At 38.0% G+C, this 13,384-nt stretch overlaps 1 protein-coding gene across 2 annotated transcripts in view; it reads left to right on the top strand.

Moving 5' to 3' along the window:
* MAPK1 (mitogen-activated protein kinase 1) overlaps positions 1-8,691 on the top strand; it is a 46,030-nt gene extending 37,339 nt beyond the window's left edge. The window contains exons 8-9 of one of the 2 annotated variants that reach the window (XM_067539888.1): positions 926-1,053; positions 4,201-8,691. In XM_067539888.1, coding sequence (XP_067395989.1) covers positions 926-1,042 — 117 coding nt within the window. In that variant the 3' untranslated portion in view covers positions 1,043-1,053; positions 4,201-8,691. The remainder of the gene's footprint in view (positions 1-925; positions 1,054-4,200) is intronic. The other variant, XM_067539889.1, reaches the window with a different exon arrangement.
* Positions 8,692-13,384: the final 4,693 nt, after the last annotated feature.

Raw genomic sequence — 13,384 nt, 5'->3', positions numbered from 1 at the left:
TCAAACCCTAAACAAAAATTATATTGGACTCCTGTTAAAGTATAGTTACAGAAACAGAGCCATAAATGACACTCAATTAAATCCCTTGCTATTTCATTGTTTACTTGAGTACTTGCAAGTTGAGTTTAAAGTTTACCCTTCAAGGTGGTATCTGTACGTCTTTCTATCAAAACAAAACCTAAGAATTTAAAAGCAACAAAAGGATTGTTCGATTTTTGTTATTACTCTCACTCATTTTACTATGATAGTCTAATTGGATGGTACTTTGGAAGTGAGCATAATTCATAGTGTGTGTAGTATATTTGCCAGTGGAGCCCAGCGGGAGGCTAGCTGTAGCTGGGCTCGGCTCCCTGCAAGCCAAAGCAGCTGGGCAGCTCTGGCTCTCGGGAAGCGCGGAGCCCAGCACAGTCTTCCCCGCAAGTGCAGAGTGTGAGGGAGAGCCCCAGCTGGGCTCAGCTTAGCTCAGCTCCCCGCCAGCAAGAGCTGCCCAGCTATGGCTCTGCAATGGAGGAGCTGCAGCTAGGCAGCTCTTCCTTGGCAGCGAGGAGCAGAGCCCAGCACAGCTTCCTTCACTCCATGTTTAACTGTTTAAACGGATTTTTTTAAATGAATTTTTACATCCCTAATAGGGAAGAGTGCAAATCAAAATTAGGCTTATAATAGAAGGCTTAGTGTCTCTCTGTAATTTGTCTTCCGGTAGCTACTCAGCTACAAGCTTTCACTTACTCAGATATATCAGTATGGTTTAAGTTTTGAATAGCTGATCGCTAACGAGGGATTTAACCTTGGTAGACTATGATATAAAAATTAATCAAGGGACTGTCTGCTGTGCTACCCACTTCAGACTATTTGCTGTCTTAACATTTTCTTGGCAATTTCTTGTTTTTTTTAAAAAAAATACTAATGTTTGTCATTTTTTTCTAAGCCTGTAGCTGAAGCACCCTTCAAGTTTGACATGGAGTTAGATGACTTGCCGAAGGAAAAACTGAAAGAACTAATTTTTGAAGAAACAGCTAGATTCCAGCCAGGATATCGATCTTAAATTGTGCATAGGTACGTACATAAAGTCATAATCATAATGAAGCATGTAAAAGAGACGAAGAATGATAGAAGTCCATATAGTTATCATTAATGCACAACTTGTAGCTTGTCTTTCGTTACTATTTTAAAGCAACCCTTTATCATCTAGTCATTGCTTTTAGAGTACTGATTTGACCTTTCCATTTTAAAGAAATTGGTTTAATTTTGTCTACAATGTTAAAATGCCTACTGGGAATCCAAGTAATTTCTGACATGCTTTTTATTTAATTTGTAGATGACGTTAGAAGAATGACAGTAAAATTGAAATGGTACTTGCTTGAACAAGCTATGGCAACACTGATATTCAGATGTTACTAAAAAGTTCTTACATTTACATTGATAAGATGTTTTGAAATATTTCATAACTTTGTTCTAGGTTTTCAATTTCAAAATAGACAGTTAATGTTTCATAATTGTAACATAATGTAAAGATACATAAAGTACTTTTAAATAGGCCATTGAATGAAGATTTGGATTGTTTTATGGAAGTGGAAATGAAACATAAACTTTTACCTCTGGATCAAACGTGAATACAGCTCAGATTGTCTGTCTATTCTGTGGTCTATGTAAAATTGTGTTTTTTGATCTCAGTCCAATTCCCACTCAACAGCTGTCCACCACAACTGGCATCTGCAGCCTCAAAAGAGAGGCCAAGCATTATTGAGCCTGAGCGCTATCCTTATCCATAGAGGAAGTCCCTGCTGATCAGGATTCAGGCAACATAATAGGGAAGTGTGTGGACAATTGGCTGCTCTGCCACAACCAGTGCTTTATCTGCACTGAAAATAGTATTTCACTTTCCAGGCTGGTTGATCCAGCACCTTTTTTTATGAACACCGACTTCATATTTTTTGTTGTGAAGAGACTTGTGGAAATGTAGACTGTTAGCTTGGTTTGAATATAACTTCCACCACAGTCGGTAGCTTGAATATGCAATTATTTGTGTAGAATTCTGCATCAGAATTTATTTTGAAATTTGTTCTTTTAACAGCTTCTAGTTTTTGTTTACTATATTAATATAACTAGTATTTATACCTTTTAAAATGGTTAAAATAGCCTTATTTACACCTAGATTTATGCATCTTCAGATTCACTTATCCTTAGTGGGTTGCAGCTCTTATCATGGTCAAGTCAGGCTTATCAAGTCAGGCTTCACCACCTATAGAACTAAAGACTTGTGGCTCCAGGATCTTGATGATGCCAGTCTCCCTTCCGCATTCCCCAGTGTTAGCTCTTCCTGAGAGGCAGTTACAATACATGCTCCTGCTTCTATGGAAATTTTTGAATTAAAATGTCTTCATAGGAAAAATCAAAGAAAAATATTATTGAGCTGTACTGCAGCCTAGTATTGCTGGGCCATTCTGTTTATATGTACAGAAGAGTCAGGCTAACTAGTTAAGGCTGTCACTGAGAAGCACACTGAAATACAGTCTTCTTCAGAGTGTTGTACAGAGGGGAGCTTTAGTGGCAAAATGGGGAATCTAGACATTGAACTGTTGATGCTTTGAAAGGTAACTTGGAGGAAAGGGGTCTCTTGTTCAACCAGTGTCCTGGAACTTCAGATAATGAGGGCTGTCTTTGCTTCCAGGAAATAGCAAGTAGGAAAAACAGCCCCTTGTCATATAATTCCTGTGGTAGGAATTGATTTCTATCAACAAATTGAGGGAAGGATGAAGAAGAGGGGGGTCTCATCATCACTAGTGCCCACTGTTGGGAGGAGCGCATCTTGATACTTCCATGGGCCAGAAGCAACTATTGGTGCTGAGGACTTGTCACTTAGTAGAGAAGGAGAATCACCTAAGGCTTGTCTTCACTAAAAATGTTGTTTGAACACAGTTGTGAAGGGTGGAGTTGGCTGACATGACAATGAACATCAGTTGGTTTGTTAATATAGTCACAATAAGCTTATACGGTGCTGAAGGACCAGTCAGTCATGGTCAGCATTGTCATCTGGTCCAGCTCTTCACAATTGTTTTAACATAACCTGCTAGTGAAGGTCGCTCCCATAGTTGGCTTAAACTTCACGATGATACTCCATTCCCTTGCGTGTCTCTTTCCTGTCTCTGTTCTGTCAACCAGTTGGAGTTCTCCTATTTTTAGAGTTTTTACATCCAATCTTGGAGCTAACCCGCATATTTTTCATCAAGTATCTGGGACAGTGATAGTGAGATAGGCATCTTTCCCTTCCAGTTGTGTCTGTGCATCTGTTGCCAAGTGGTAAGGATGATTCAGAAAGATAAACCTAGTCCCGTTATTGTAAAGTATGTGGTCTTGATGAATCTAAGTGTCTCTGTAAGCCTACACTACTTCCTAAGGTTCAAAACCTACTGTCATAAACCTGGTCTCTGGTATTGACAGAGTATATGAAGGTAGCTGATATTCTTCAGTCCACAAAAGAATGCACTTAGTTTGTTACCTGAAAAAAAGCTTCTTCCTGTGTAGTAATCATTATGAACTGTTTTCGCTATTATACATGCTAGACTTCCTTAAGGAAGATTTACCAGGTGACTGTCCTGTGAATGTTAAGACATTCCACCAAGGCAATGGTTTGTTGAAAGAACTCATCGGAGCTATAGTTTGCTCATATTTGCCTTTTAACCAAGTATTGCAAGTTGGATGGCTTTGCCTTCAGTTAGTTGAAGCATTTTATGAAAGCTGCTTCCTATTGAACTCACTTCCTATTCTGTTTTTAGTACTGATAGTAAGATCCCAATTTGGAGTGGTGGATCTGAGGGTACAGAAATATGATTTTCTTAATCTTTTACCTGTAAATATTTTTGTATCCCAGGTACAGCAATCTAGAACATTTTTCTGGTAGTTTAGTGTGTTTCCTATGGATAATAAATCAATTAATGTTATGAGTTCTGAAAATTTTCTCTTTTAGACAGTTTGTCTGAATATCAAGAAAAATTCTGTAGAACCCGGGCCAAGAGGGTGGGATTGAAAATGTTACAAATATATTGGTACTGCTACCCTTAACTTTTGTGTTTAAGCTGCAATTTGTCAATCTGGATTCATGTATCTGAAGTACAGAAACACTGGTAATTTTTCTTATCTTTAAGTTACAATTTCTGTTCAGATCTCCTTCATTAAAACATGTTTTGTTTTTTTGTTTTGTAGGACAAGGACTTAAAGAACTGGGCATGTTCAAACGTTGCTGTTCCTCTTCCCAGTTCTTGTATCCTTGGTCATGTCTTGTGGCCTATCTCAGCTTATTCACTAACTCCTTTGAGCCATTCAGGAGGGCAGTTACTGGTAGTTTTGGCTTTTTATGCTTTCAATTAATTCTTTAAGTCTGAAGAATTGTTATTGACACTCCTCTCCGTAAAGCCCACTGTTGACCTGTAGCAGTGCTGTACTATAAGTGCACCTACTGCTGACCTATACTTTAACTACTTGCTTTCTGGTTTGAAAGATGCAGTAGTTCCTTTCACTCCTGGGATTATTAACCAAGCAGAAAACTCATTAATCCATGGAAGTTTGCACCATGAACTGTGTTCTTCTGACTTTACTGAAGTCACTGGCGTTTTTTAGGGAAAGCTACTATTCAGGGCACTTTAAGTCAGTGACATCCCCAATTTTTTTGCACTTCGCCTTTAACAGTTACTCACAATGGGAACTCATTCAGATATATATCATTTCGCTATAGATTACAGGATAGGCCACATTTGCATTAATCTTGCTTATGCACTTGTTTAGGTTTCTTATTCTGTACATAAAAAATTCTACACAGCATATTAATGGATATCTAGGAACATAACTTAGTTAACAGAATTCATCTACTCTTCTAGAACACTTTTTCCTGTGTAGTGAAAAAAATCCTACATTTCCCCTGCCTTTTCTAAAAAAAAAAAAAAAATCATGGATACTTGTACTGTTCTGGAGGTATAGTACTTCCAAAGTTCATGCTATATGTAGTGTTTACGAGATTTATGCAAAAAGAATGAAAGTGCAGCTCACTAACATATATTTATTCACTGTGTGTTGAAAGATTAATAAAGAACACAATGGCATATTTACCTAATTATGAATGTTTTCCTTAGTAGAAGGCATCCATATGCATTAGTAAGCAGAGAAACCAAAATATGCTGTTACTAAACTCAGTCTACTTACTATATACCAATGAAATACTTCAAATGAGGGTGATTGTTTATATAACATTTGAATTTAATCAATGACATTCAGGGTTTTTGCTGAGAGAAACACTGCATCTTTAAATGAGAAAGTTTGAATTTACTTTTGCTCCTATAGCACATCAGCGTCTCAAGTTAATTTCTTGCAATCTACATAATAATGATTTGTAATCAAGCCTCCATGAGCTTGTGACGTGAAGTACTGTTTTCTTGTCAAGTACTATCAAACTTTTCTGATAATGCTGAGTTAGGACAGCCAAACAAAGCTAGCACTAAATCATGTTTAAAACTGTATACCTTTTAATGATATTCTCAAGTATTTGTTACTGAAATTGTATAATGTGGAGTTTACTAGGTGTTATGTTCCAGTGCAGTGCCTCCTTTTCTTTCCCCACTGCTCTCTGTGGTGAGAAACTTGCCTTGTTTTAAAATAATTACTGTGCCCTCGCATGACTGTTAAAGCTTTCTGTGCAAAGATGATTGTCTAAGTGCCACATGCCTATGATTGAAAAAAAATCTATTGTTACCTCTGAGTTGTGTTCAACTGAAATGCTATTCAACAAATAACTTGGGAAAACTAGTTCTATTTTTAGCTTTTCATTTATCTGCTGTCTTTTCTCACTTTATTTCAGCAGCAGTGAAGAATGGATTGTTTAAAGACTGCCTGCTAATATGAACAAAATGCACTTGTAATTCATGGAAATAAATTTAAATCTTATATCTTCACATTAATATTAAGAACTAGTTTTTGGTTTCCTTTTGGTTAACGTGTTTGAATGGAAATCAGGTTCCGTTTGCTACTGTAGTATATAAGGATGCTTGCTGGTATGTTACCCCAGGCTTCCTTAGCACTTTTGTCTGCTTCTCAAGATAATTTAGAAAGCCATTAACTTAGATTCTCAGTTTATAAGGGTGCTTACCAGATATACAATTCTGAATTTTCGTTTGTTGTAGGTGTTAGTCTGCTAAAACTAATTTTTGATGAACAAGTGTTCATCTTTAAAGGGCATTTTCTGTTCAAAAAATCCTGTGGTCCATGAATATCTTTGTTGCATAAAATATACATTAGGAACATTGTCAGAACCCTGCACAGTTGATCATTGAATTGCTGGTATAGAACCTATGCTAACAACTTTTCTACAATACTGCACTTGACTGTTGATACTAGTGTAAAAATCTCTCTTGATGTTTCTACGCATTATATCTTTACCAAAACGCTTTCTAAAAGCTAAACTTTATCTAGATTCTTGGACGTTTGCATGATCACGGTCACAACAGGAGTTGATCTGGAAAAATATGGAAAGAAGACTGTTACTGAAACATTTAGTTGGTAACAACACCTCAACTTTAATTTATTAAGGAAGAGCTTTGGCAGCTTATTTCATGCACCCCTTTTCCCATTCATCTTTTGACTATTTTCTTTTTAATATTGGATTTGTTTGTATTACAAATTTACCATTGAGTTGCATCTCTAAAAATGAGAAGCCGTGAGTTTGATTTACTAACGTGGTGCTTTGGCGCTTTCTTCCTTAGCCGTTATTGCTGAGTCAGATTGGCATGAAACCACTAACTGCATTCATCAAAGTATCATTGGATGATGTTGAGTTCAACTCATTGTCTCAACTGCAGAAGCATGATTTTGTCAGATTGGAGCATATTTTAAAAGAAGGTGTCTGTAATAACATTATGTGAATTATTTCATCACTTCATGCTTGGTTTTCCTTGCCTACTCTGTGTATTTGTAGATTATATTTCTAGAAATTCCCATAGACTAGCAGAACCAGAAGGCATATTGTTATTGATGTGACACATATGATATGCCTACTAATAGTAAAGACATTTTTCATATAAGGAATGTAAACAGAACTGTCAAAAACATTCCAACCGTTATAGATAAAGAGATGCAAATACGTAAACATGGAAATTTATTTTGGTGGCTCTGGTGATAAGCTTTTTGAGCTCTGCTTTCATGACTTTGGCATCAAAATTCCTCATAACAATATTTTATATAGTATATAAATTTTGGAGTGTGCAATACACAATACAGGGTGAACAGTGTAATGCACTACTTGCTTTCAGGAGCTGGGCATGATTACATGGCCAAACGAAACCATAGGTGAGTTAAGCATGGTTTTCCGTAGCGAACGAATGAGGGGAAAAACCTGCTGTTGCTGCCCGCCATAATGTGCTACAGTATATTTATACCATATCAGAAGCTATCTGCTGAGCAACTATACTGTAGATACAAACTTTTATTAATATATTTGCTTATGTTTGTGTAGTTTATGTAGCCCCCTGATAAATTTATTGATTATTTTTACAGCCAGTGATATGGTATAAATATATGTCCCTGCAGACATGCATGATTTGGGTTCCTGGCATAATACTTTTATATTTGTACAGCAATGTCTTCAAGCAATCCCAGATTTTAGGGGAAATATTTTTGTAAATGTGGTGGCTTAAAAAAGTCTCTGAACAAACCTTTTGCATAAGTTTTGAACACATTGGTCTTTCGAATCATAGGACTGGAAGGGACCTTGAGTGGTCATCTAGCTGAGTCCCCTGCACTTGTGGCAGGAAAAAGCATTATCTAGACCATCCCTGACAGGTGTTTGTCTAACCTGTTCTTAAAAATCACCAATGACAGAGATTCCACAATTTCCTTAGGCAATTTATTCCAGTCCTTAACTATCCTGACAGCTAGGAAGTTTTTCCTAATGTTCTATCTAAACCGCCCTTGCTGCAATTTAAGACCAATGCTTCTTGTCCTATCCTCAGAGGTTAGAGAACATTTTTCTCCTTCCGCCTTGTAACAACCTTCTATGTACTTGAATGATTTAGATGATGATGATTGAAATACAAGACACTAAAATAATGAAAAGTGTACATTACTAAAATGAAGATTACAATGATTCGTGTAGCCATGTGCTGAGATCAAAAGGATGTTATGTATTGGAAGGAATTTAAAAGTTGGACTGTCTTTGTAAATCCAGAACAAATTTTTAAAGGTTCCAGTGGATTTACTTACTATTGTTGCCTTTTCTTGTGTCGTATCAGTATAGAGCACTCTTTTAAAAATAAATAAATTAAAACTCAAACTGCTTTGTATTTGCTTTGTACTCCTGGTGCCTTCTTAGTCATGTACCCCAGAAGTCCTGCATAGCTAACTTAGTTCCAATGGTAAGTTTAACAGAAAATTCAAAGGAAAATTTTATAAAAATCATTTTCTGTATGTTCTTCTGCATTATGTTGTAACAATTAAACATTTATATTGTGACAGATTTGTGATTTGGTTAATCTGTATAGAACAATTGTAAGTAGTAAAGGTTTATATTTTGTCTTGATTCTTTTGATGTTGTAAACGTACATAATTTTTTTCAAAATCGGTTAATTGAATGTTCTGTTTGTTTCTGGCATCTGACTCTTGTAAAAACAAATGCAAAGAAAATCATTAAATTGCGTCCCTGTATTACCAATATAGCATAGTACTGTGCATATATAAAATGACTGGAATTTTACTTTTTAATACTAATTGCTATCTTTTACAAACCACCAATACATGTTAGCTTATTACAGTTCTATTATATACAAATTGACTTTATCAATTTAATCCTTTAATTGATGCCTATAACCTACATTAATCAAATATTCTTTAAAAATACATAGGTAACTGATATTTGGGGTTTTTTGGATAGTCATCCGTTCCTTCCCCCCCCCCCCCTCCCACTACCACCACCCCACACACACAACACACAAATATACCTGGTTGAAATGAGAACCTGCGGCCATCCAAAAGTTGATAGGTAAATTCCGCACCCATAAAAAGACCTTTGTTTAATGCTTGTGGAAATAGGATTAAAAAGGAATCGGGGGCCTTGAAGTAAATGTTGAATACATGGTAGTGCAAATAAATTCCAATGCTATGAGGATTCTTTAGTCCTTTTGATATTAATACATAATTTACACTTTCTGTAAGAAACTGTGTTGAAGAATTAGTTACATTCAATAGCTAGTATTTTGGGCTGCTAGATATTCAAATTAGCTTTAGTTAGAAGAAAAACAAATCCAAGTTACTTTTGCCTCCTACTCTGGCTTCCTGTAGAATTAGAGCCAAGCTTGTAATTCTGCTTATGTTCTTGGGCATGTTGCAAAGGAATTGTAATTATGTTCTTATTCCATTTGCTGCAGATCTCTTTAGTCCATTTTGGCTAACTTGATGCCTGCTGCTTTATTTTTGATCTTTATTTGTTAATCATACTACTTAATTTTATTAATATTAATGTTTTGGCTGTGTAAAAGGAATATAATCTTAGTCCAGCTCCTAGTAGATTGGTGTCCATATGATAGCCATTTACCCAGCTGGTAAGACAGTAATTGGCACTCTTTGAGCAAGCTTTAGAGTCCAAGGATTGAAAACACACACACCCACCCACACCCCACCACCATTACACTCAAGAGAAGCCCTTCTGGTCATGGTTTGAAATACATTGCCGAGGCAGAGTGAACTTAGCTGCCTTACGTCAACATAACTCTGTAGCATACACCAGGCCTTACTCACTCTGCTATAATGGCACAGTGTATTTTGTGATTACATAGCAAAGGAATCTGCTGCAGAAGTCAAACCTCACCGAAGAATTGAGCTCCAGGATCCCAGCTTCCACTTAAAACAGTTGATTGTTTTTTAGTTTGTGCAGATATCTTAGAAAACATGAGTGTAAATATGAAGTGATGCCTGACCATTGTCAGAGAGCCTGAAACAAGACAATCACCAGAAGTAGTAGTTGACTGGTTAGAATGCACGCTCCCTGTGCTGTTCCTTGGAGCCAGGCAGCAGGGGATCAGGGAGCGAGAGGTGAAGCCCACTTGCAGCCAGGGAGAGGGAGGAGTTAGAAGTGGAGATAGAGTTAGAAGCTGGTGAAATAGGCAGTCTGGAGAATGGCACAGCAGCCAAGGACGATGGAGATGAGCTGCACAAGCCAGTCACAAGCTCCTTACTTTCCTGGCATACGTTGTCTGGGGCACTGGTGGGAGGAGGAGTTTCTGAGGTGGGACACCTGACCAACATCATGGGAGCTGGATGGCCTGGAGAGAAGAATGGAAAAAATAGTCAAATGTATATGATACAAAACTTTACCAGAGTATTTTGAATGCATATTTTCAAATGAGTCAGTTATTTAAATAGGGTGGGAGCGTGGAAATGAAGGTTATTTCATGATAGAATAAAACTAATGTTTCAACATGCTTCGGTCCAACTGTGCTGTGTGGAGTACAGGGGGCCCTGACTGCTGTACTTCCTCTGTGGATAGAAGATGTCTATTTCCAGGTCAGTTCTGAACTTTTCATCTGCAATGATTTCATATTAAATCAAACACCTCAAATTTTCCTAACCTAGTCAAATGTTACATAAGAACAGCTTCTAAAGATTGAGGGGGAAATATTGGCTTGTTCCCCCTTTTGGAATTGCCTCTGTGGATCTCTACTGTAATATAGCCACATGTTGTTCCTTGAGTCCCAGCACCATTTTAAAAGCAGTGACTGTTGAGCCCATGCTCGTGCACAGACTACTAAGGCCTACAACAACTGCCCTCATTTCCTTTCCTGCTGCACAGTAGGCCATGCTGAACTGTTCTCCCTAACATTTCTCAATGTCATTGTGTTTTGCTAATTTTAGTTTTATATAGTTATATAAAGCTATGCAGTTTACTAAATTAAGTCAGATCTTAGTGTATTGCTGTTTTTCTGTCTTAGTAGGATGAACAGATGGAACACCTAAAGAAGTACTTAAGATTCAGAGGTGCCATATCTTTTCTGTTAATCCAATGACCATGAGCAGCACTTCAGATGGTTGAAATACCTAAATGGGATTTCCTTCAGGGTTGTTCAGCTTCCACAAGCTTTACCCATCAGACATGCAGTAAGTGAGAACAAAATCAGTTATCCTCTGAGAAAGCTTTATTAGTTACCTTTTGATATCAATAGGATCAGTGTCTTCAGTACAGTGGGATTCTGATCTGAAATCAAAATATTTGGATTTGGTTATTTCCATTAAACCTCAAAACTTCTCTACTGTTGTCCTCTTTAAAAAAGAACATTTTGAAGTCTTTAGAGCATTTGACAAAGCATTCATTATCCTGATCTATACATATGGAATCTGTCTTCACTATATGAGAAAGTTATAGACAGAGCTAGATACACCCTAGTGCAGACAATTCCTTCAACAAAAAAGTTTGGTGCAAAGAGCCTCTCTGAGTTCAGATCCATTGGTCAATATTGGCATACAGTTGACCCAATAGGTTCAGGTAGGACACTTGGATCCAAAATCCATCTTTGTTCTGAAAGAGAAGCCAACTCAACAGATGAAGGTGATAATGTTTTGGGAATATTAGGGAATCTTCTAACATTGCTTGAATTCTGAGCAGTCCTTGTATTCAGCACTCTTAACCTCCCCTGCTTTTGGGAACTTTAGCCTCTGAGGAGCTAGTCTCGATCAGATTCTGAAAAGGCGTTATACTTCAAATGCTCCCCTTTCGAAGTCTTTGGGTTCTCTGTGTGTAATGGACAACTTGCAGCCAATAGCTAAGGCCACTCACTACCTAACCACCTCCTCTCATTTTCCTCTGCATTTTCAAGACAGATCATTCTCTCGTCGAGTGATTGCTCATATGCATTCCAATATAGGTGAGTGCGCGCCCCGTGCACGAGCCTCCGGAAGCTTTTCTGCCCCTAGCAACCCCCTGCGGGTCGGCTCCTGCGCCCCCTGGAGTGCTGCGCTCATGTCGCGGTATATAGGGGCCCTGCCGACCCCGTGGCCCCCAGTTCCTTCTTTCCGCCCGTGACGGTCTTTGGAACGCTGCCCCTTGCTCTTCGCAGGTAGCAATCTCCTTTAGCAATAGTTGTTAGTCTAGTTAATAGTTAGTTTTTTATTGTTAAAAGTTAATAGTTTAAAACAAAAAAAAATTGTTGTTTATTAGCGATCATCTCCCCCTTGCTCTTTTCCTTTCCATGTGAGGTGCTGGTATGAGAAGTCAATTTACATGCAGTGCTTGTAGCTTCACATGCCACGATGTGCAGAATTAATTTGTGGTCAAAAAAGGTGGTACTTTCTTTTTGGGAAGGGTGTACTCCCCCACCCCTGCCAAATAAGATGCCAATAGCACCTAGCAATCCTAATGACTGGCATTATATGCACACCTTTATAGCTAGAGCTGTGCTAGTAAAAATTGATTAACATTTATTGGGGAATTTTTACAGCTACCACTTTACCAGGCAAAGGCAGGACTTTTAGATCATTCCAGAATAGGGTGGTCTTTCCCACTAGCATCCATCCAGAGCAAGAGCTTCAGTACTATCATGAAAAAGGAAAAACCTACTAATAAACATTCGTGGACATGGTCTTTGTCACCTTGGACTAAAGAGATGAGGCTATCTAACTAGCCATCTGGAAAGCCTTAGCGTCTTCAGAAGGAAAAGACAAGTCCATGGGTAAGAAACTTTTGCTTATGTACTTTTCACTCAAACTCTTTCAAATGAAAAAATTCTGGAGAGATCTCAGCCACCTTTCTGGAAGGCTTTGGTTGTTGGGGAGAACACCTTTCCCCAAAAGGACTTGGCAGGAGGTTTAAAGAACCTTTTTCTTAATGTTAGAGCCAGATTGGAGGCTTATTTTGGGAGGGCAGTCCTGTTTCTAGTCAGTTAAGCTCTTGCCGGCCCTCCTCTGAAGGATTTCTACAGTTTACCAATCTTCTACAGCGGAGATCAGTAGAGATAATTACATGGAAAAGAAAATAAAAGGTTGCTTTGCAGTAGTTCTGAGTTCTCCACAATGAGTTCTGTGAAAGGTCAATGTGGATCTGCAGAGACCTATCTTTTTACTTCAGGCTCTCTCAGCATTTTAAGATTGGGGTGAAATCCTGGCCCCACTGAAGTTAATGGAAAGACTCTTCTTGTCTTCAGTGGGACAAGAATTTCACTCCAGGCTTCAAACAGACAAAGAGGAACTTAGGACATTTAATGCTATCGGCTACTATTGCCTCAGAATGCTAGGATCTACAGTTAAGGCCCAGAAGTGTATTGAAATGGTTCGAAGACTTGAGAGAGAGCACACAGTTCCTACCGTGGGGGTCTGCAGAGACTTCCCATTCTGAGAACTCATTAGCTAAATTATTGGTAAG

The sequence above is a fragment of the Emydura macquarii genome, unplaced genomic scaffold, assembly GCF_026122565.2.
Source record: "Emydura macquarii macquarii isolate MOO-44397 ecotype Brisbane River unplaced genomic scaffold, CSIRO-AGI_Emac_v2 contig_554, whole genome shotgun sequence".
Lineage (NCBI taxonomy): Eukaryota > Metazoa > Chordata > Testudines > Chelidae > Emydura > Emydura macquarii.
This window is presented reverse-complemented; position numbering and strand designations above follow the sequence as displayed.